This window comes from Leucopleurus acutus (assembly GCF_964270905.1).
Source record: "Leucopleurus acutus genome assembly, chromosome: 9".
Taxonomy (NCBI): domain Eukaryota; kingdom Metazoa; phylum Chordata; class Mammalia; order Artiodactyla; family Delphinidae; genus Leucopleurus; species Leucopleurus acutus.
The window spans coordinates 93,063,531-93,088,475 of NC_139144.1; the positions used below are offsets into that span (position 1 = coordinate 93,063,531).

Consider the following 24,945-nt stretch of genomic DNA (forward strand, 5'->3'; position numbering starts at 1 on the left):
CTAAATAAACATTTCTGAATTGACGAAATAATCTAGAAATGTTAATATGTTTTGGTGGTGCAGTGTGGTGGTTAAAATACACATGGGCTCTAGCATGGAATAGATCTCAACTTCTCCCCTTTATTTTTTGTGCAATACTGGTCAAGTTACAAAAACTCTCTAAACCTCAATTTTGTTATCTATGGATTTAACATTATAACAGTGCCAAATCTGCAGGGTCATTGTGAAATGATGATGATGATTTCAATAACATAATTTTTAATGAGTGTCTACCAAGTGCCACCAACTGCCCTAATTTTACATGTGTCAACTCATTTAATTTTAAAACAATTGTATGAGTAGGTATTACCATGTCCGTTTTATGATGAGGAAATAAGCATAGAGCACTTAAGATGATTAAGTCACTATGAAGTAATAGTAGGGATATAAGAAAGGCATTCAGCACAGTGTGTGACTCATAATTATAAGTGCTTGATATCTGCATGTATCAGGCTGCCTTGATACAGGAGAAAAAAGAGAAGGATGAGGAAGAAGAGGAGGAGAGGAAGAAGAGAAGGGATGTGGAGGAAAAAAATAATTGTCAAACCACCTGTGTCATTTTTTTTTTTTTTTTTTTTTTTTTGCGGTACACGGGCCTCTCACTGCTGTGGCCTCTCCCGTTGCGGAGCACAGGCTCCGGACGCGCAGGCTCAGCGGCCATGGCTCACGGGCCCAGCCGCTCCGCGGCACGTGGGATCCTCCCGGACCGGGGCACGAACCCGCGTCCCCCGCATCGGCAGGCGGACTCTCAACCACTGCGCCACCGGGGAGCCCCACCTGTGTCATTTTTTAATGTGATAGTACAGGCATTACAGATGTATATGCACAAACGCAAATACTAGTGTTTTCTAGTTTGGTAGGAAATGCTGGTGTGGTGGGTAAAGAAGCCTCAGACATGACACAGATCTGAGTGGAAAGAGTAATTCTGCCCAGACATTCATAAGACAGACTTAGAATGGAACCAGCTGTGCTACACTCTAAGGAAATACAAGAAAACCTGTATTTCAAAATAGTTTGATTTCATTAGAAATGTCAAGTGCAAGGCCAAACCAGACACCATGTGACCCTGCGGCCAGCCTCACCACCACACCACCAAGGAAGAAGCCCACTCACCCAGAGGCTTGCTCCACCACCAGATCAGGCATTCCTGGGGGTGTCCCTGCCTGCTGTGACAACACCATATCTGGGTCCAGAATAAAAATCTCATCTTGAGAAATCTCCATCACAAAGTGCAAATGTTCCTAAGGAAGAAAAAGGAGTCTGTCAGATGACTGATAAGGTGTTCACATCCATCATCTGAAGAATAACAAAACAAAGCATTCTTGGTCTTGAGGAATAATGAAATTTTATGACATAGCAAATGACCACAGTGTATTTTCAGAGGCCTGACCAGTGGGCATCCCTCCCAGAAACAACATGGTAGCAAGAGGCTGAGGAAGGGGAGAGTTGAATCCTTCTTGGTTTGGGACTCTGACCAAGATACTGTTAGGTATAACCAGAGATGGTCTTGCCTCCTCTTCTTCCCAAATACTATCAAAGAAGTGACACCCTACATGCAACTTGGTCCAGCATGCATGTACGATGACCTGGACTTCCAGGATCCGGTCAAAGCTAAGTGGCATGGCTAACAACTGGTTTTTGTTTTTTTTTTTGTTTTTTTTGCGGTACGCAGGCCTCTCACTGTCACGGCCTCTCCCATTGCGGAGCACAGGCTCTGGACGTGCAGGCTCAGTGGCCATGGCTCACGGGCCCAGCCGCTCCGCGGCATGTGGGATCTTCCCGGACCGGGGCACGAACCCGCGTCCCCTGCATCGGCAGGCGGACTCTCAACCGCTGCGCCACCAGGGAAGCCCTAACAACTGGTTTTATCAGTGGATTCCATTCTGTACCTTCTTTTCCAGTGGGAGCACTAGCTATCATTGGGCATAAGCATTTTTTTTTTTCTCATTACTGAACTCTGGGAAGTGGTGAGTTGAAACCAAGCAACATAATACACACTTGAGGTCTCAAATTTGCTAATCAGAAATAAAGTTAAAAAGGCATAAAATTTGGCTAGGAAGCAGTAAAAGTAGCAGTGTGAATGAAGATTTGGAGTGCAGGCTGGTGACAACGTCTAGAAGCCTACCTATCTTCTGGATTCATCTTCAAGGTCAAACCATATCACCTTGAGTCCACAGATCACAAAACACGTGAAGACAAATAACAAGCTCATAGCTGAGACTATGAATACCATTCCAGAATTTGTACACATTTCAGTGTTTTTGTTGAAAAAAAAAAGTAAAAGATGAGTATAGTTCCTGGGGAGTTTTTCACTTTCACAAATAGGCTCAAGAAAACTTACCTGAGATCTGTCTATTCGATAAAAGCGATCAGCAGAAGTAGCTAGGGAGAAAGAAATGTATACGGCATTCAGAGAGGCCTGTGTTCTGGCACCAGATTTACAACCTTCTCACCTACGATGACAATCAAAAACCTTACATCCCAGTCAGTCCCTAAATCTACTTAGAAACACTCAGGACTTCACACCTCTGCTGCCGCTATTCCACTGCTTAGGAAGCCCTTCCGCATTACACGTGTCTACCTAAACCATGTCTTAACCCATAGAAAACAAACTTATGGTTACCACAGAGGAAAGGGAGGGAGGGATAAATTAGGAGTTTGGGATTAAAATATAAACACTACTGTATGTAAAACAGATAACCAACAAGGACCTACTGTGTAGCACAGGGAACTATACTCAATATCTTGTAATAACGTATAATGGAAAAGAATTTGAAAAAGAACTTATACACATAGGGTTGGCCAAAAAAGCTCATTCGATTAATGAATACATTGTTCAATAAAGTTCTTGGTGAAAATGAAAAATGTCTTATTTGTACTGAAAAGCGAACAAAGTTTTTGGTCAGCCCAATATATGTATCTGAATTACTTTGCTGTACACCTGAAAGTAACACAACATTGTAAATCAACTATATTTCAATAAACTGCTTTTAATAGTACATCATGTCGTAAGGACCAACTCAAATGCCACCTCTTCTGTGAAACCTTCCTCAGCCCCATCCTCCTTGCCCCAGGTAGAATTTGTTGCTCCTACCTCTATATGCACATTTGCATTTTGTGCATGGTTTATAAAAACTATCTTCACAGAGAACTCTGAGACTAAGATATCTGCCTCTTTAAAGATCTGTGTTTCATTTCTTCTTTTATGTCTCAAGATATCAGCACAGAACCCTCAACAGAGCTGGGACTCAATATGTATTTATCAAGTAAATAAAGATAGGAAAAACAAAAATAAACAAAAAAATACTGTAGGTAGCCTGACTTCCTGAGGAAGTGATTCTCATTTTGGAAAACAGTTTGAAGATGCAGAGCTCGGGACCACATGTGGTATTAAAGGCATCATTTCACTTTAAAACTGAGTCCCTAAGCCATGTCTGAAGAAAGCTAAAACAGAAAAAACAAAAATTATTTAAGCAACCCTATAAGGGACTTGCCTGCATCTGTAGTTTGAGGGGGGAAAAAAACCAACTTAATGACAAACTTTGGGCTTCTAGAAATTAATCTGATTATTATCAATATTCAAAAGAATTATGTTCCTCCTCATTTAAATCTATCTAAGAGTCCAGTATTATAAACAATTTTCTACAAAGTACACAGTACTAGAGGGAAAAACTCAAAATGCAAATAATCATTCAAAAATCATAGATATTTAACGAGTAGCTTCTCTCCAAAGGAAATAAGCTAAGAAATAAGACAATCATGGTTCTTGCCCTCATACTCAGGCAACAGAGTAAAATTTGCCTGAGAAGGACTTTGTCTACTTTGTTCTGTTAACCATGACTGCAATCACCTGTTAAATGTTCTTAACGAAACTATTTCTAGAGTAAAACTAATATCTAGACCATTAACCACACTTGTAATTTTATCTAAGACTGTATATAAAATAGACTATATAGAACAATTCATATACATTTTTGTAATTTTCTTAAATATAAGTTGTTCCTCTGTGGATTCAGGAAAAACAAAATGATTGCGCTTCTCATCACTAGGGAATAAAGGACCTGGAAGAAAAGCAGTATAGATTATCTTCAGAGGCAGCTGACAAGCCATTAATGAAAACCGATGTCATGATGTACGTGGATTAGATTTGATATAGATACAGGTGCTCATCTTTAAAAAATATTCACACCCTCACACATCCTGTCATTCTCTTATCCACATTTATATCCTTTCAGATGCACACAAAGCTGAACAAAAGAAAGGTCTACAGTGAAAGCTAAATGTCCACACAGACAAGAGAGATACGGGGTAGTAGATACACTGGGAGTATCTAAGCAGGAATGTACTGTAAAATGGGTAACTGGATAGAAAAGTGGGATTAGGCAGCATTTAGGGAGACAGAGATGGAAAATGGGCTCATTAACCAATCAGAAGATGACCGACCTACTATACATTCAATAACAGCAGAGCAGATGTGAACACAACTGAAAATGCCTACCCTTTCACAAAAATTTATACCTCATCCTGAAATGATGGTTTACTGACAATAATATGGAAGTTCCATAATATGCAAACGACATACCAATTAGCACCCGTCCTCGTGCTTATGGAATCAATCTACTGGCCTGAAGACAAGTACTCAACACGTTTTTGGAAAAGGGGAGTGAAAGGGAAATATCACCTTGAGCAATTTGATGTTGAGAAGTTCGGCCAGATTAACCAACTTGCTTTGAGGGAGATAACTTTAGGAAAGTGTGTTGCGACATCAGCAAGTTCACATCGTTTGAGATGCAAATACCAATCACGTGCAGCCACGTGAAGGGTTTCTGAATAGTCTTTTGGAAAATTAGAGTCCACTCTATCCATCAATACCTTGCCCTTGTGGCTTCCCCAATCCCCACCCCTCCAGGAAATACAGAAACACTCACCATCTAGAAAGCACCACCGTGGGGAGAGTCTCTGAGCTGAGAGCGCCCTGGGGAAGGAGGTTTCGTGGTCCTGGAAAGAGACATACACATCCTGGTGGCTCCATTTGAATGGCCTGAGGGGCGTCCCTCACTCCACATTCTGCCCCATCACCTATTTCTAAGAGTGAGCATCCTTTACTACACAAAGCGCTGGTGAGAGATGGAAGCATACTTTTCACTGCAAGGACACACGGGGACTCTGCTTTGAAATGAATGATTTCACATAACAACTCCCATATCAAGTTTCCAGGAGATTTACAATTATTCCATTAAACATTCATAAATTATACAACTTGGGACATGTACTTCCTTTGGAGACTCTCTTTCCCTTTATGAAGCTGAGGAACTAGTGGCAGCTGGCTGTCATTTGTATTTCGGTTCTCCACATAGGTATAAAAATGTCCCCTACTGAAAGAACCTCTGCCGTTAATAATTTTTAAAAACATGAAATGCACATTCTAGTTTACAACACATGATTTGGAGCATTCTGGCCCTGGTTCATAGCGAAATTGAGATCACTGACAGAAATGGAACAAATGATGAGGGAGGCCAGGTCTCCGCGGGAGGACACTGGGAGTTTGACCCTTACGAGAGATTTGAGATGTTCAAATAGAAGGAGGATCCTTGGAGCGAGGCTGGGTGTGCATGATCTCGTGTGTACAGAGGGGGACAGGGGAAGGAAATGGGAAGAACACAGAAGAGATAAGAAGAGAGCGAGTCAGGGGTTGCACTGATTTCTCTGGAAGTCTAAGCTGCCCCACGTGATCCTCAGGCAAAGCTTCTGCCTAAATCAGTGCTTCTCAAAAGTATGAACACCGGACTAGCGGCATCAGCTGGGAGGTTGTTAGAAACACAGATTCCCAGGTGCCACCCCAGATCTACAGAAACCCTGGGGGTGATACTCAGCCATCTTTGAGGTGAGTCTGATGTATGCTAAAGTTTTAGAACCATGGGCCTAAAGTTACGGGGACAAAAAGGTCCGTTATTAGAAATCTTGGGTAGATGGAGTTTTTATATGAATGCATTCTGCCAATTAAATAATTAATAGAGGAAAAGTTGGTCTTACTCAGGACTGGTACCAAGATTTATATGTAGAGATACAGAAGTGATATAGCTATGGATACAGAGATAAATATGTAGTCCTCTTTTTTGGAATCAGCTTTGGGCTAAATGAAATCGTGACATGTACCTATTTATATGAGAATTGTGTTTAACATTTTGAGAATTATATTTTGACACATGTGATATCTTGTTTTTAAAGGAACTTAGGGTTCTTAATGTGTTTTCATAAAACATCTAAAGCGACTAACATGTCTCAGTTTAGTGAGAACTGTAATTATAAATCCAGAAATTCGAAAACGATCTGAAACATTTAGGGGCAACTGTGAGGGCTAATAAACAAAGATGTCAAACAGAAATGTGACTTCCTTCTATAAGAGTAAAGGGACATAAACACCGAGGATACTTTCTGAATTTTGATGTCGAATGTGCTACAGAGACCGCCATGAAAAGTATCAGAATTTCCCTAGGTAAAAATTGACTCTGAAAGAATACAGAAATGCTTGCTTTTTTAATTTTGAAAACCTAAAGACTGAGAGTGTGATTGCTAGAATATTCAAATTCAGGAATGCTGGCTATAATTTAGTTTAATAAAATGCAGGTTGATATATTGCCTCAGCCGCACAACCAGCTTACCACAGGCTGTTAACATAATATTGATATAATTGCATACATTTTCACGTGTGAGTGTCTGTGTATCTGGAGAGTTTTATGTATGTACCTGACTTATTTTGCTTATTTTTCTGTTCGTTTATTTACTCTGTATCTTGAGGCACAAAGCATTTGATATAACTCAATTTCCTTAAAGGGGTTTTGCTTAAAGAGAATGTTATGTTGGCTCTGTGAAAACATTTTTTAAAGCCATAGAGCTCTTTAAAACACTTCAGATGGGTTCAACAATTCTTGAACTCCCTGCAATTTCCTGTAAATTTGGTGTGTCTATATGTATGTGTATTTTCCACTGCTTTCCATAGATTATCAAAGTGATCTGAGATCCCCGAAAGGTTAAAAAGCTACTAATTTAAATAATCAAAGTTTATATCAGAGGGGATTCAACAAAATAAGAAGATTCTAATCATTAAAATGCCTTAATGATATCCAGACTTACAAAAATAGGAATGACTATTTCAAAGGTACTGAAATACCTTTAGAGTGTCAAACACCTGAAGCTCTCTGAGCAGCTGGCTTTTCTCCTACCATCTACTCTACTATTCTTCCTGAACCTCTTTTCTGGGATCTAAGAGCAAGCCGTAAATGAAGAATTGCAGCTTTGAGAATTTAAGTAAACTCACAGAAGTATCCAGATATTAAGTGGTAGAGTTATAATTCAAATACAGGCCTCTCTTACCACAGAAGCCATAATCTTAAATCCCAGGTTTATGGCTTCTAAAGGAATTACTATCATTTGGGGTTTTGAAGGATGGATGGGGTTTGTATAGGTCAAGTTTGAGAGAAGTTTTTTTTTTTTTTTTAACTCAACTCAAGCAAAAACATGAGGAAAGCAAAAGAAAGGATGACCTTAATGGTTATGAAGACTTCTTTTGACTCTGGTGTTGAAGAATTTTCCATAGCTTCAGCTTTTGTTAACTGTTAAAGTAATCTTCAGTATTTCTTAACAGGTAGTTCACTGCCTGGTAACTCGGAATTTTTCCTCCCTCAAATTCCCCAGCCATGTTACTACCTACTCTCCACCCCCATGTACCCATCTGCTTAAGAATCCCCTAGAAATATGGTAATCAATGGGAACAACAGAGACAGAGAGTCCAGAGACAAGGAACTGAGACTACATTCATGTAAAGAAAATTCTGATTATAGAGTTTAGATAGCTTCACTGTATGTATTACGTGACTGCAATTAGAAACTCTATACAAGTATGGCGAACATTAACAGATGGTTTAGCATGTGATACAGTTACAATTCTGCCACAACTTTATATTCAAATCTGTACAATGATGCTTATTGCAACATTGTTTTTTCAGGCAGAAACTGTATACAACATAAATGTCTATCCACAGAGATAAGGTTAAATCTATATCATGAAACAGAGGAGCAGTTTTAAAAGACTGAGTTATAGCTTCATGTATTAGCAAGACAATGTCCATGGTATATTACTGTTAAAAATAAATTGTGGTATAATATGTAGAGTGAGTGCATGAGAAATGTAAATCCATTTTTTTTTCAAAAACCAACAAAACCCCATATGTGTATGATGTACATCTATGTGTGTAACTTTGTATCAATGTGGAGAAAGGTACAAAAGGGTACACACCAGAAAGGTACTGTCATAAGGTCTACTTTGGGTGGGCAGTTAAAAACCAAGCAGAAGTCTAGAATTACGTGCAACCGGAAAACTAAGATAAGCCAGGATTATAAAACCTGGCAGACTTCATGACACAAGTAGCTAATGAAAGTCAAGAGAAATACCTTGAGAAATGTCTCTAAGAGGCACCTGAAAAGATGCTCAAAATCACTAATTATTAGAGAAATGCAAATCAAAACTACAATGAGATATCACCTCACACCAGTCAGAATGGCCATCATTAAAAAATCTGCAGACAATAAATGCTGGAGAGGGTGTGGAGAAAAGGGAACCCTCCTACACTGTTGGTGAGAATGTAAATTGGTACAGCCACTATGGAGAACAGTATGGAGGTTCCTTAAAAAACTAAAAACAGAGCTACCATATGACCCAGCAATCCCACTCATGGGCATACATCCAGAGAAAAACATGGTTTGAAAGGGTACATGCACCCCAATGTTCACTGCAGCACTGTTTACAATAGCCAAGACATGGAAGCACCCTAAATGTCCATTGACAGATGAATGGATAAAGAAGATGTGGTACGTATATACAATGGAATATTACTCAGCCATTAAAAAGAATGAAATAATGCCATTTGCAGCAACACGGATGGACCTGGAGATTATCATACTAAGTGAAGTAAATCAGACAGAGAAAGACAAGTATCATATGATATTGCTTATATGTGGAATTTTAAAAAAAAGTTACAAATGAACCTATTTACAAAACAGAAATAGACTCATAGACTTAGAGAACAAACTTATGGTTACCAGGTGGGAAGGGTCGGGGGAGGGATAGATTGGGAGTTTGGGACTGACATGGGATTGACACACTGCTATATTTAAAATAAAATGCCTTTCCATGAAAAAAAAAAAAAGACAGAAATACCTTGAGGACCTTAATATCAAAGATGAATGTATACTGGGTGGATTAAAAGTAGAGCAGGAATAAAGAGAAGCAGATTGTCAAAAAGGAATTCGCAATAACCCAAAGCCAAGATCTGTAAACTTCTTTATACTCTGATGGTACCAACTAATGACAACCGCAGAGATGATGAGAGTCTTCTGTACTCACGTAACTCCTGCAGATTGTCTACCCATACCCGTTTCTCCTACTCAAAAAAGAGAATCAGAATACACGCGAGTGGTAGTGATGTTTGTCTAGAGGTTAAGGAAAAACTTGCTGTGGTGTTGCCTTAACTCACACTGCTAACGCACTGTAGGTATTACATCAGGTAACCTGTGTCCTCACAGAGGGCCTGGCACACAGGTAGAGTGGGTGACCCTGGCGTTAAGAAATCCTGGATTCAGGGGCAGCAGGAGGGTGACCAGCAGCACAGTGCAGACCAGGAGTCAGACTTGAGCAGGAAAAGGGGATATAAGGAAACAAAAGAGCCCCTAGCAGGAGGTCAAGGATGGCCCCCAGGATTTCATGGGGCCATGGACCCATAGTCTCATGGACCCACTACGACGGACGTGGCAACATCCTTGCCAGTGACAGTGAAGCGAATGGTCAGACATATGTTTGCTTTGTGAATGCTGCACATTAAAGTCAATGTACAAAGACAATTTCTGATGGAGCCAGAAAACAAACTCAAAAATATGCACCTTTCAACAGTATCTGACTGTAGACACTTGAGAAATGTGATTGTGTGAAACAGCTACATTTCAGGAGACAGTCACATAATCCCCTGAGCTGTGCCACTAACAATCACATCAACAGCCTTCAGTACTAGTTTAGGGCTTCTCGTCTCCTCAGTCCGCTCAAACTGCATAATCAAATCAATGATTCATCAAAGAGATAAGATACTTGACTTGCTTATTTTGTGACCTTTTATTTTTCTTCATATAAATGGTATGATTTAGATGAATGCAACTGTCATTGCTCTACAGTGTAGGCAGAATGATATAACCTTGGACATAACCATGCTCCTTTCTGTCTTCTAAAATTGCATGCTCTTTAAATAAATAATATTAACAAAACTACGCATTTCAAAAATCCCTGATATGTGCATTTTCTCTTTTGATGTATGCTAATGGAAAATCTGTTTCTCATGCTAAAAATATAGCACGCACAAAAGCAAACCTGATATTTCTTACATATATTTTTGAAAGTCAACTGGCATGAATTATATGTAATGGATAGGGAAATTATGTGAACCACATATGCCAAACTTGCCCTTAATTTACATTCAATTACTCAGAGCTGATGCACACATAATTTAATGATTCCACAGCAGCCCCATTATACACTCCAGTAGGTTATCCAATTAAGCAATATTCACCTGGTATTTAACTACACCTTTACTGCGAATGAAATTCTTTTTCTTTCATAAAATTTAGGGAAGATGTATGCAGAGGCAAATTAGAGGTTCCTTTGAATTGGGAATCTCTGCTTCGCTGAACAATGTCTACTCAATAATCACTACTTTTAAATGTCTTATGTATAGATCCAAATTTCTTATGTATCCATCCAAATTTCTCCTCTGCCTGCCTTGATATTTTCTGCACTCAACCCATCTATTCAATCATTTTTTTTCTCTCTTTCCATCCCCACGTTGTATATCAATATCTCTTCATTCTTAGTGAATAGACCATCAGGGATGATTAGAAATGTGCATTTATGCATCTGTGTCCAACTACAGTCCCACTTAATGGACTTGCTACTGTTTTGTTTTGTCTTTCAAAACTCTCACTCTTCAAACCTACTCCTTTACCACCCACAACTCCTGCAGCAGAAGAATGTGCAGAAATGGAATAGCCATTACCAACCCAGCTTTGAAAGATGAAGAAACAGTGATGGTGTGGTACAAGATGGAAATGAGAGAGATTCCAACATTTTCAAGAGCCCTCTTCTGGTGAGAAAGTCTTCCATTAACAACAACAACAGCTGTGTGTGTGTGTGTGTGTGTGTGTGAGTGTGTGTGTGTGTGTGTGTGTGTGTGTGTGTTAGCTGTCTTGCCTTCACTTGTAACAGCAAACAGACCTGGCCCCAGGCAAGTCTTACTTTAATTCTCCATTTGAGCCATTTCTGACAGTTTTGATCTAGCCGCCCCCCCCAAAAAAACAACATGCACCAAATTTCCTAGCTAACTCCTGTCCTTCCCTAAGACAAGATAGAGTAATTCCCAGGGGGACTCCCTTGAACTTGTTTCCACCCATCCATTCAGACTCTTCTAGAATCCAGAAAACAAATTAAGGAGGAAGAGATTTCAGATAATAGAGAGAGATGAATAAGGGCAGCCAATATGAAGGGAAGGAGAATAAATCAAATATTCGTGGGCACATGCTGCTTGCCTAGGACTAGACAGAGCTCTGATGGACTATAACACGGACCTATCCTCCAGGAGAAGAGCACGTGCGCAGGAAAGAAAAAAAAAAGAGATGAAAGGATGAACAAATGGCTGTAGACTCAGATCTGATCAGGAGTGTTTTCTTGTGAAAGTGAAAGCTGTAAAGGCTCTAAAGGAAGAAAGAACTTTTTGAAACTGTTATATCTACTGTGAAACATTCCAACCATTCTAGTGCTATTCTAAGTAAATGAATTTTTTTTTTTTTTTTTTTTTTTTTTTTGCGGTACGCGAGCCTCTCACTGTTGTGGCCTCTCCCGTTGTGGAGCACAGGCTCCGGACGCGCAGGCTCAGCGGCCATGGCTCACGGGCCCAGCCGCTCCGCGGCATGTGGGATCTTCCCGGACCAGGGCAAGAACCCGTGTCCCCTAGCATCGGCAGGCGGACTCTCAACCACTGCGCCACCAGGGAAGCCCTAAGTAAATGAATTCTTAAAGCGGAGGAATCACCTGAATAGATCCATTTTCACCTATTATTGAGTCCTACTGTATTTATTAACACCTCAAAGTATTAGCTCATTCTGTGTGCCAACTACGTTGTACCCCATAGAAACGGGGAAACCCTGAGTGTCTACAACATCCCTAACTGTTCCTGGTCCCATTGCTCCACCATATCCACAGATGCGTCTTTCTACTTCCTTTATTCCTCCTGCTCTTCTTCCCACTTTCTTTCTTCCTCTAGCACTTTCATCTGCCTGGTCCCCAGTCATGCCCTGAGAGCCATCAGAATGACTCAGGATTTCTTAAACCCATCACGACTGACATTTGGGGGGCTAGATAACTCTCTGTTGTAGGGGACTGTCCTGTGCATTGTGACATGTTTAGCAGCATTCCTGACCTCTACTCAGTAGATTCCAGTAGTACCATGTCCCCTAGTCATGACAAACAAAAATGTCCAAATTGCCCAATGTCCCATATGAGGGGCAAATCTCCCCCAGTTGACAATCACTAGAATGGTTGAATCTGCCTCTATTCCTTAGTAACTTTATGACTTGGAGCTAAGAAGGGACATAAAGAAGTCCAGGGAGGGAGCAGAGAAGGAATAATTTCATAGTAGGTGGCTTCAGGAAGCATCTTCATTAAATAGGTATGCAGAGTCCAATTTCCCTATGAATTCTAGTTTATTTGCCAAGCTCAAGAGTATCCCGAATCTGCAAGCGCAGTGCATTTTGCTTGTCAAGTTATAACTATCAGTTACGGGTTACAGGAGATGCATTAGGATGGAGGGGCCTTAGTGTTTTGACCTCAGAGATGGCGCAGGCAGGAATATTCAGCAGGCTATAAATATCCAGCATATTCTTGTATAACCTATTATGCCTTGTTAGGTTAATACAAGGTGTCATTTTTGAGACCTAGTACTTTGTTGGCAATTCACTATGAATTTGGGAAAGGAAGAATCCAAAGCAAAGAAATGCTTAAATGGCTGGGAAATGCCATATGGCTCACTAATAAGGTGTCTTGGGCACTTGTACACCTTTCCAAATGCTGATTTTCTCTTGAGTTTCTTCTAGCCTTAGAAAACCGTCAGCTAAAATCCCAACTGCAAATTAGTGAGCCCACTGGAATTTCTCAAGCTTTTAAACTTACTGGTGTTTATTCATTCCATCACAGTTGATTCTCAAGTATATTTAGCTCCATTGCATGCATAAGAAAGGTCATTAAAAAGCACTGAAGGCTTTTGGCTGTCCGTGTTTCTTACAGGTCTTTCTCCTAATCGCCCTCTAACTCTCACTGACGCAGACTAGAGATGCTGATATTACCAGTTTCTGCATTAGGAAACACAAGATCTAGTGCTAAATTTCCTGCCAGTTGGTTTTGTCACTTTCTACATAAAACTAATACACCTCCCCCATGTATTTTATACGTACCCTCGGGAAAATATAGAAATCAGTCTATGTCATCTCAGCTTCTCCACACCATCTGACACATTTCATTACTCCTTCCTTTTTGAAACACATTTCAATTTTGGTTTTCATGATACCACCTTCTCCTGGATTTCCAGCTGCCCATCTGTTTCCATGACCCTTTTGGACTGATTGTTCTCTTAAACTTATGCTCTTCTTCACCACTCAGTAGACAGATATGACAATGGGCCCTTTTCTTTCTTTCTTTCTTTCTTTTTTTTTTTTTTTTTTTGCTGTACGCGGGCCTCTCACTATTGTGGCCTCTCCTGTTGCGGAGCAACAGGTTCCGGATGCGCAGGCTCAGCGGCCATGGCTCACGGGCCCAGCCGCTCCGCGGCATGTGGGATCTTCCTGGACCGGGGCACGAACCCGTGTCCCCTGCATTGGCAGGCGGACTCTCAACCACTGCGCCACCAGGGAAGCCCTGGGCCCTTTTCTTTATGCAAACTCTCCCTGAGTGAACTCCAGCCCCATAGTTTCAACTAAATACCATTCATTTGCTAATGACCCTCAGATTTCTATGTCGAGGCCTGAATGTTTTCGATAAGCTTTGAAAGTCATACATCCAATTTTCTACTCACCAAAACCTCTTGCATCTAATAGGCATATTAAGATTGCTATAGCCAAAAAAGAACTCTTTATTCACCATCCCTCCAACTCATTCCTTGTCCTGTCTGCCCAAGATCCCAGCCAAATGGGAAAGTTTATATCCCCTCACTCCTTACCTCAACCAGCTCTCTGTCGCTCTGCTTAGGGAATTTCCTCCCCACCCTCTCCCTACTCTCAGGCCATGCTAATTCAAACACTGTCTCCCTCAGTTAAACTTCCTGCTTAATGCGCAGTTCTGGGGTGTCCCTAGACCTCTTATTCCAACCTTCTCTTAATACCCAAAAGGCTCCTGCTTGTTATAATTCTTCAAGGAGGGGTGTGGGGCGAAGTAACACTCCTGAAACTCATCTTTGATCGCTGCATTGGTTATCCTATGTGGTCAGTGCACAAACCTTTTGTGCACTGACCACATAGGATAAATGTCACTTTTGAAGTGATGTTTATAATGCAGCAGTTTTGACACCAGGGTTTGACCTTACTGCAAATAAACAAAAAACAGAAAGATTTTGATACGGATAAGTACCATTAATCCTTCTGCATGTTTTTATTAACAAATAATCAATAAGATCAATATCCTTATCATATTCTAGAGTCTCAACCATCCCCTGATATCTGTGGATATGTACAAACATGGCATAAAGAAAACATGGTAGAAAATATCCCTATATCAAAACCCTTAAGCCAAAATGACTACATTGAATAAGCCGGGCTAATAAAGAAATGTATCAGTTTCATAAAACTAATCAGAATAAATGTTTTAGATACTTCGGTTCAACTGCAAAGGTTTAAACTGTCCATGTGTAAAAATGAAAAATTCTAAAAAAGAAGACCCTTAAAATCTTATAGCTACCGGTGCCAATCCTTAAAGGGTGGAAATCAGCTCCGACTTTAAAAATACTATAATTTAAAGAAGAAAATGACACCTAGATAGTGGCTCCAGGTAAATATGCAAATAATGGATACAAGAAATGTTGTGCTCTATCTAAACAATAAAGTAGAAATTTGTCTTCTAATGGTTGGTAAAAAAAAAACAGTCCGAGAAGTAGACTTTATTTTCTCATTGCAAACACACCCTAAGTGAATTATCATCCTTTCTGTTGCAGCCAGATGGAAGACGGGACCCTGGAATAGTGGGGTACTTTGAGCAACAAACATACAAACGAGAACGCCAGGCCACTTTTGTCATCCAGCCTCAGGACGATCAGGCCACTTTGACTGAGGGCACAGGCTGTCGACTGGCAGGAGAAGAAAGTCACCTAGAGTCTACAAGGCACAGAGGGTTTTCTTTTGATAGTTGTTTTTTGCTGTTTTGGCAAAAGGATGCTTAACTAGGGGTTTCAGGTGTAGTGTAATAGACACCAAAACCCAAAGTGAGGTGCTGCCAGATGTAGACATATTAAGTCCTTCCCCCACGTGGAGGGAGGTATAGAGGGTCTAGGAGAAGATTTATTTGGAGGGTGTCATTAGCATGCTGTGACTCCCACACACCCCTCCTAGCCGGCAAGGGTACTGGGCTTCTCAGAGAGAAGGGCTTTTATGGGACGATTCAGACAGCTTTGCATACGCCCCTTCCAGTTTGGGGTGATGCTGTGCATTGGTATCTAAATCATGCCTGGGAAATCTAATGGGAAGAGGATGGCTGGAGGGGCTCGTACCGCACAGTAAGGGTGGGAAAGTGGGGAAGAGACTGCACTCCCAAAGAGTGTTGGGGCAAAGGGTCACTGAGCGTTCTCCCAGGAACCGGATGTGGGTTATTAGAGAGAGGCAGGCTGGGTTTATTGGATCCTGTCCAAGAGATCAGGATGGGACAAACAGATTGCGTTTTAGAAAGTTGGTTTCATGGTTGCAGAAGCAGGGAATTTACTTTCCTGGATGTGAATGAGAAACACACAGCCCCGGTTGCTACTGGCAGCCATCTTGGACCAGGAAAACGTCTTGTGCAGAGGTGAAATGTGACAAAAAACGGAGAACAGAGCAGAAAAACCAACAGAACGCACAATCCACCCTGCATCTGAACTCTGTGCTGATGTGAACCAACAGACTCCCTGTCAAGCTAGTTTGAGTTGAGTTTTCTAGTATTTGGCACTGAAAGCCCTTCATTTTATAATCTTTCCTAAATGATCTGGGAGAACAGCCACAGCCCAAGTTTGCACTAGACTAGGACTGTCCATTTTGCAGGAAAATGCAAAATAATCAGAATGCCAACTTCATCTTGGTTCTTGGAGTGAACTCTATCCCTAGGGGAGGATGTGGACTCTAATCCGAATGAGACATTAATTGACAGATGGACTTCTTTTGGATGGAATGTAAGAAACAAGGAGAGTCAATTATATGTTACCTGGTAATGAACTCTCTGGGAGCCAGAAGAAACTGACTGCAGGTCCTAATGAGAAAATGGGAAAAAAAAAACAAAAAAAAAACCCATACACCTTAAGATTAGTTTGAACAAACTGCCTCAACTCCATCAACTAAACGCCCAATTTTATATTATTAAGCCCATCTGGAAAGCATCTTACTCTCCCCAGTCCCCCAAGGTTAAACAAAGAAGATAATGCCAAAAATAATAAAAGCACACCCAGTTGGACTAAGAGAAGAAAGGCCATTTAGCTATTGAAACTTATAAATCCTAAATAGCGTTTAGAGGTAAGTGATATAATTTCAAGGATAGAGAAGACCAAAAGTAAAAGACAGGCGATTTTGGTGTAATAAATGGGGATCCTAGTTAACTTGCACCTGGACTTTTGGTTTGTGCAGTAAGCTACTTAAGCCCCCTTAGGCACTTAGGAAGAATTTATTTATCTAAGACCAAAAACATACTGTCAGGATAATTGTGTTTATACTGACAAGTTGCTTGGCAAACACAGGATTTCATAGACTGAAAAGAAAAAATCACTGTCCAGCTCTGCATTATCACGAAGTGCAAATTAACAGGGTTGAAATTAATGAGGCTTTACTGGGAGATTCTGAGAGCCAGGCTCCTTTTATAAAGTTTTATAACTAAATTGTCATCACTGTCATGTCCTGCAGGCTTCCTTGTTGACGAGCATAGTGATTCTATTTACAGACGTCAGCAATCCTGGCTACCTGGGTACCTGCTTCCCACAGGCTTTATCAACTTACTCTCTGAGCCCAAGTTTAAAACTTTTCCTCTTTATTTGTGCTTGCTCTTTCCTTTCTTTTATTCTTTTTTTTAAGAATCCTACTTTTAGTTGTTGAATATTGGTGTGATAAGCGTAACAGTAAGTTAATTTTCAACAAAGTCAATTCATCAGTCATATATTTTGCTACTGTGGAATCTTAAGTTACCCAAGTGTTTAAAAAAAAAAAGCTTGGTATCAATTATGAGCCACTTTTTTTATTGCTGGGTTTTTTTTTTTGAGGGAAGTTCCACAATAAAAGACCAACATTATTTTGAAACTATGAGTTACTATATGTTCTAGGATTGATGTGGACCTGAGTCACATGTTAAAAAGTTCACAAATTTTTACATGTTAAATTTATCTTTGGTAAAAATAGCCAAGTGAAGCCACAAGTATAAACTCTGTTGACTTTTCTTCTCTCACCCTTATTAGTATTCACAGTTTGGCAACTATCTCAAAATATTCTACATTCCCAGTTCCATCTCTATCCTTCACAATGCTGAAGAGAAAAATTAGTAATTTTTACATTCCTTTATGCCTCCTACCTGAGTTTATTTCCACCAAGAGAAACAGACTCTAATGTTCAAAGCTAAGTAGCTACAATTTGAAGGGATTTTAAACACTATATATCTTCTTTATTTGTGATATTTACTTATGTATAATGTGTTGTCTGGAAGAGAGTTGCTCATCTTGGGGTATTTATCAAAATCACGCAAGAGCTTTAAAAATATAAATGTCTAGACCACATCCCAGAAAAGTGATTCTAATGTGCATCTTTCACCAAGAAACAAAGACAAAGAAGTGGCTGTTTATGCTTTTTGCCATTTGTAGAACAAGACACTGAATACTCTCCCTTGAAATTTTGCAAAAACAACCCATGACCACTGCAGTGATGGATCTGGGTTCTCCTGGCTTTGCTGGTGCAGTTCAAGTTCATGGGAATGTCACATATGAGACCTCCTCCTTTCTCTTTCTCTATGGTAAGACCAGATTGAGAAAAAAAATAATAGATTATTCCTTTGTGTTCTGACACAAATTCTTTTGAAATATAGGTTTTTCTTTCCTGTAGAAGTTACATTTAAAAACAAATCTAGCTGTCTCTGACAGAAGTCTGTACTAGATGCAAAACATTAAGTAACGCCAAATCTGTTTTCCTTTATTATTTATCAGTGCCCTTTGAAATTCTGTATAGTTCAAAAAACACAGGTGAGCTGTCTGGCAAGACAAGGAGTTCCAGGCTATAGCTATGGATCACACTGGAGCAACGTGGTGCTGTACTTAACCTAATCAACCTTTCCCACTCCAACCACCCGAGGAGGAAAAACAGCAGTGGGGATGGGGAGGGAGAAGATGCGGTGTATGCTTAAGAGACAAGAAAGACAAGGCCACCATATTTCCATTTCCTCCCCAAATGCATCATCTTAGAAGTAAATATAGATGGCTGGTAATTACTGACAAAAATGGAAAACTGAGCAGAATAAATTATTGGCTAAAGAAACTCACCTCCTGCAGGCGATCTATGTACATACGGCAAGTCTCCAAATCACAGTCTCCACGCACAACTAGAATACCCAGAGGGATGGCTAAGGGTGAAGGAAAGAGAAAAATCTAAAATAACATATTTGATTTTTCTATTTTGGTATAAATGCATTTTTTATGGTTAAAAAAGACCTCTCATAAATATAATTGGTTTTTTGGATATTTCACTATCTCCCGGCACCTCTTCTACGAGCTCAGTCTCTTTACTTATGCAGTTTTCATATTCTTTCCCTGCATGATCCATGTTGCCCCTTGCCACGTGGCCAGCCTTCATTTCATTTTGTCTTAGTGGCCCTGATAAGAGGTACAATGTCATGGAAACAGTAGACTGACAGGGCCAGAGGCTGTTCACAGCCAGCTGCTAATTTATGCCCGTATTTGCAAGAGCCAAAGTACCAGAGAGGAATTAAAAAATCATGATACTGGACACTTACCCCTTTCCCTCTTAAATGCATGGGGCTTAATCTTTATGTCACTTTGCAACAGTTCCCTATTTAAGAGACTCAAGCTACTCAAGGCACTGTTGTTACCTGGTGGCCAATGCCAGAATGAAATAGGCAAGAAACATTAAAAAAAAAAAAGCTTCTAGAAGGTTCATAGCTTAAAAATCCAAGTGATTTTAAAGATGGTCAGTGTAAATGTGGTAGCAGCAGGGCTTCAGAAAACAATGAGGAGAAGCTGTTACGTGCCTTAAATACCTTTTTTAAGTGGTGGTAAATGTCATACAATGGCTTTAATGGATAGAAACTCCTGCTTCAGATATAACCACAAGATTCCTGAAAAACTGAAAATAGTCTCCTTCCCAAAACGTCAAACAAAAAATGTATGTGTACATTTCTGATTTTAAAAATTCAGTTATACTATTAAACCCATGATTTAAAAAATATTTCAAAATCTTGAAGCAACCAACTAGAGATTAACAAGGAGATGACAGGACAGTTGTGTCCACTAAAGATTTTTAAAAATCTTTCACTCATTGAATTTTTAAAGCTTCATCATCAATAAATAGGTCTGAAAATGCAAAGTGCTAGGGCTTTAAAAATGAATTATACAGAGAATAAAACAGATTTAAATGCATGGGAAAATCCTGAGGAACTCACCAAGTTGTAGAAAAGACACACATATAAAAAATAATAAATGGAACATAGGCTATGGTAAATGTATGAACTCAGTCACTTGAAAGCTATAGGAGAGAGGAACTAAGTCTTGCCTGGAGGGTAGATTTGAGGCTCTCTGAAGGATATGGAGCCCCACTGGTCTCTTAGAGAAGCAAGAGTTGTCTAGAGAAAAAGATACAGAGTTTGCTTCTCAACATTACCTCCTAGACTGGTTCCACTAGGGAGAACAATACCACTACCTCATACCTTTAGGTTCCCAAAGTGCTTCAAACATAAGCTGGAAGGCATCCATCATCTTGCAGAACTACATAAGCCTATGAATCAGTATGGTCTCTCTCACCGGAATAAGACTTATTTCCTTTTATAACCCCAATGCCTGGTAGGTATTCAATAAAAGTTTGTTTTTTTTAAAAAAAAAAAGGTGGGGAAGGGGGAGGAGGAAGACAGGCTTAGGGCCTGTTCAAGTGAGAAAGAGAAAGTGTGTCTTTAAGAGCTAAGTCTACTTTCCAGGATAGACAAAGAAGAAGGGTTTGGAGCAGGAGCAGAGAGTGTGCATTGGGTTGGCGCTTGCCTTTGCCTATTCTTCCAGAAGCTAAGCAAGAGAACAGCAAGCAAAAGGGTGAGGAACCATGTAAGTATCACATGTTTGGGGGAATAATAATCTGGAAAAATAATTTCTCTCCTTTTTTGAATATATACAGAAATATCCAAGAAGTCTTCAGTATGGTAATCATGCATCTTTGAAAGGAATGAAAGGGAAATTCAGTAAAGAGATCCCTAATAGTAGTGACTAAAGTAATCACCCTCAGCTAGACTATTAAATAGGTCCAAATAAGGTGACCTACTTAAGTAAGAGAAGAATAAGGATTTCTAATACTTGAGGAATGATGAGGAAAACCTAGAATTTAGCCTAGAAAATAAATCAAAGTTTGTGGAAATAGAATACAGCTATAATTATCATGAGAATCCATGTTAGAATCTTTCTCTTAATTTCAAATGTGCAAATGTAGAGAAATAAAATTTCATTAATATTTACCTATTTACTTAAATGAGGAGACACATTATATAGAAATGCAGGAATCTGGTCAACCCCTCTGACTATCAATGCTTGAAGTTAGTCTGGCCATAAATCCAATACATTTGGTAGCAGATATTTTAAACTACAATTAGAGATTGGATATTCCAGACCTAAAATAATGAATGTCTAGGAAAAAGTTTTCAAAGATGTGTCATTCATTTCTACTAAGGGTATAAAGTCAGCAACTTTGCTTATTCCTCAAGAAGCTGATGAAGAGAAACGGTGTATTTGATTGATATTAGCTATTCAGTTGGGGTAAAAAAAAAAAAAATGGCATCCTATACCACAGTTTCATAGCATGATTACTGACGACTGTTGTCAAATTTATCCTATGAAGGTACAGAAAGAATTTACAGTCATTCTCTCTTGGATTCAAATCCCAGTGCTGCTTTGGTCTTACAAATGACTCATGCTTGCTGTTTGGTCTTGCAACTTCCTCAATTCCTTTGATCCTTGGATTGAAGGCTATAGTATTTAGAATAGGTATCGTCTAGGATTTTGTGAAGATTAAATACAATACTATATTTAAAAATGAATAACCAGATCATCAATGCTATCTTTCCCTCACTCCCTTTACTAACTTTTGAGCATCTTGAGCTAGAAAATGGTACATCCAATCATCTATCTTTCAATTTATCATACTACAAGGATTAGCTGGTAGTAGTTCCATAAGTTATATCCTGTTTACTTAAAGCTAACACCTACTGTTTCTTCGAGGGTAAAGATAACTGTAGTACAAAAATATTGTAATCTGACACTTCCATTTGAGACTTTACATGGTGAAGAGAAACCAGAAACTTGTGGAAAATTACCACCTTCCTTTTACACTGCTGACAACCAACTGCCAAACCTCACTGAAGTTTCCTTCATCTTAATTGGGAGCAGGGAGACTACTTATCACCCAAGCATTAGCATTACTATTCCTGATCTTGATGATTCATCTGATTTTAGCCTTAGAGATTTTATTTGACTCCAATAAGCATCAGTCGATACTCAACCTATAGTACATAATGGAACTTTCATTGCAGGGGTCAAACGGAGTTTACAAGTTCTAACTAAGCAATCAAGAACAAGCTGGTTTCTAGATTAAGAAGGCAGATTTAACACACACTTACTTCTCCTGCACCAGAAATGCTACTAAATTACAGCACATGAATTTTAAAAAGACATAAACCAACAAAAAAAGAGGAGAAAGTGAGGAGAAAATGGTAATGAATAAAGCATATGGAAAATTGGTAACTGACTCAGAGCCCCTATAGAGTCTAATCCTAGACTATGGGTGGGGATGGATAAGAACTAATTTACGCTTCAAAACCCTCGGAAGATGTGCAAACTGGCAACATCAGTTGCAGCTAAAGTAAGAAGCACTGGATATTAAATCACTAGATTCCACCACCCACTCTTGGTAGGTGGAGTTACTTCACAGAAAATGGGGATTAACTGATCATCTACAGAATGCAGAGATCCCCAACTTTCTTCTCTCACTAGACTCTCCAAAAGCTGGCAGCCAGAACCCTACCTTCTTAGAAAGAGATCTGAAGACTCTTCTCTGGGGAATCCTCAGAGTTAAGAGGAAACATTCCATCCATGAAATATAAACATGATTGTATTAAAAGATGAAGAACATGAAGAAGAAAAAGGAAAAGGAGCATCATTCAGAGAACAAACAAGTTCTTGAAATTTGATATAATAGAGTTTAATAGAAAGGTTAGAAGATGAAGTTGAGGAAATCTCCACAAAAGAAGAGCAAAAATAAAAAGAGGCAGAAAATAGGAGGGAAAAGGTAAGAACAATAGGACCGGTCCAGTGGTCCAACATTCCAATAACAGTAGTTCTAAAAACCAGAGAAAAATAGAGAGGAGTAATTATCAGAAACAAACAAAAAATCAAGACTATTTCTTAGAACTGAAGAACATCAGTTTCCCACTTGAAATGGCCCAACAAGTACAATAACAAAAGAACAATAGGAAGACATTTTATTTTGAAGTTTAAGAATATTGGGAACAAAGAGAAGAGTCTACAAGTTTCCAAATAGGAAAATCTAGATGGCAAAGAAAGGATCAGGGATTAGACTGTTTTAAACTTCTCAAAGGCAACTGTACAGTCAGAGAACCAATGAAACAATGTGTTCAGAATTATAAGAGTTTTACAAATAATCCAAACTATCAAATTAGTCCAAGGGTTGAATAAAGGACACACCCTCTACTAAAAAGTTACTGCAGAACATGCACCAACAAAAGTTGAGTTTGCAACAAGAATGAGGAATGCAGGGGATATAACAAATGGGGAATCCAACAAAGAAAAGATTTAAAAAAAACCCTCTAAGGGGATTGGGCTAGAAGAGTCTAGGGTGACAGATATATTGGGGCACTCTGACTCAATAGGCAGAGATGTAGAGAGCTGTCAACATTGAGTCTCATCAACATTGGAGAGTTATTTTTCAACCAAAGGATAGAATGTCTAAGTGAGTCTGAACCAGTTTCTTACAATCATCCCCAGATGTGCTCTGCCTTAACCTGTTATTGAGAGAAAGAGTTAGGTCATGGTGAGGCAGAAAAATTCAAAGAAGTCCATCCCCTCTAACCATAGTTCCACTTGATAGCTAGAACCCACCTTAACACCCTGCCAAATGCTTTCCAGAATGCAGTCATGACCTTGCCCACTAAATTCTCATAGAATGGGCTCATAGGCACTCTCAGGGAAGCCAAAGCCAAACAGTAATCCAGAGACTCTTTTCAGCTCTCTCGAAAGCCTTCAACTATAAGTGAAAGCATCATCGCTTCCTTGCAGAGGGAGGTTTAGGACTGCTACTTGGTGTTTCAAAGCCACGCTATCTGAATTAGGGATGTATATATTGGTGACAACCAATGTGTGACAACCAAGGGTGACAACCCTGTATACTGGGATTATCTTGGTAGGAGAGGGATAAGGGGAGATACTTGTTCTGTTTCTTAATCTGGGTGGGAGGTACATGAATGCCCATTTTACTACTAATCATTTTATATACATACATATGTGCATATATGTATATGTGTGTATATATATAGGGGTATAGGTGTGTGTATATATATGTATGAACAACATTTATGAACAGAACATGTATGTGTGTGTTTATGTGTGTATGTATGTGTGTGTGTGTGTATATATACATATATATATGTATAGTATTTCAGAATTGAAAATAAGAAATACAACCTATCTGTGGCAACTGATTTTAATGATAGTGCTGCTAAAGTTCACTGCATATTCTCTGATGTTCTCTGTGAATTAGACAAAAGTATAACTTAGCATCAAATAGGAAAATGAGGGAAAACAGTAGAGAAGCCATCAAAAGCCCCCAAATGACACCTACTGCTGCGATCCATCTCAAGCAATGGACACGGCATATTGAGCAGTCATAACCCTATGGCTTGTCATGGCATGTGTACTTGTTTGCGTGTGTGTTTATATAACAAGCAGCAGGATGATCTCTGCCTTATCTGGGCCTCAGAAGTCTCTAGAGCAGCAATGTCCAACAGACCTTTCTGCATGTCCAATGCAGGAGCCACTAGCCACATGTCATATCGAGTACTTGAAATGTGGCCGGCGTGAATGAGGAACTGAGTTTTTATCTTATTTGATTAATTTATAGTTTAAATAACCATATGTGGTTAGTGAGCATTAGAGTTTTGTTCTCTGTGGAACCAAAAAGTTGAATGTCCTTAGTACCAGATTCAATATATTTCAAAACCATCCATGTTTTAACCTTTCCATGAGTAGCGCATAGATCCAGCAAACAAAACCACTTTTCTCTTTGCCCCTACCTAGTTGGATTCAATGTGCTTCCTAATTCCTAGCAGTAG

General features: G+C 39.5%; 1 protein-coding gene across 2 annotated transcripts in view; it reads right to left on the reverse strand.

The window, feature by feature from the left end:
- DGKI (diacylglycerol kinase iota) overlaps window positions 1–24,945 on the reverse strand; it is a gene marked incomplete at its 5' end in the record, with an annotated part of 450,403 nt that overhangs the window by 70,211 nt on the left and 355,247 nt on the right. For both annotated transcript variants that reach the window (XM_082846809.1, XM_082846808.1), the window contains 5 exons: window positions 1,153–1,280; window positions 2,381–2,421; window positions 4,968–5,037; window positions 16,567–16,611; window positions 18,872–18,951. In XM_082846809.1, coding sequence (XP_082702935.1) covers window positions 1,153–1,280; window positions 2,381–2,421; window positions 4,968–5,037; window positions 16,567–16,611; window positions 18,872–18,951 — 364 coding nt within the window. The remainder of the gene's footprint in view (window positions 1–1,152; window positions 1,281–2,380; window positions 2,422–4,967; window positions 5,038–16,566; window positions 16,612–18,871; window positions 18,952–24,945) is intronic.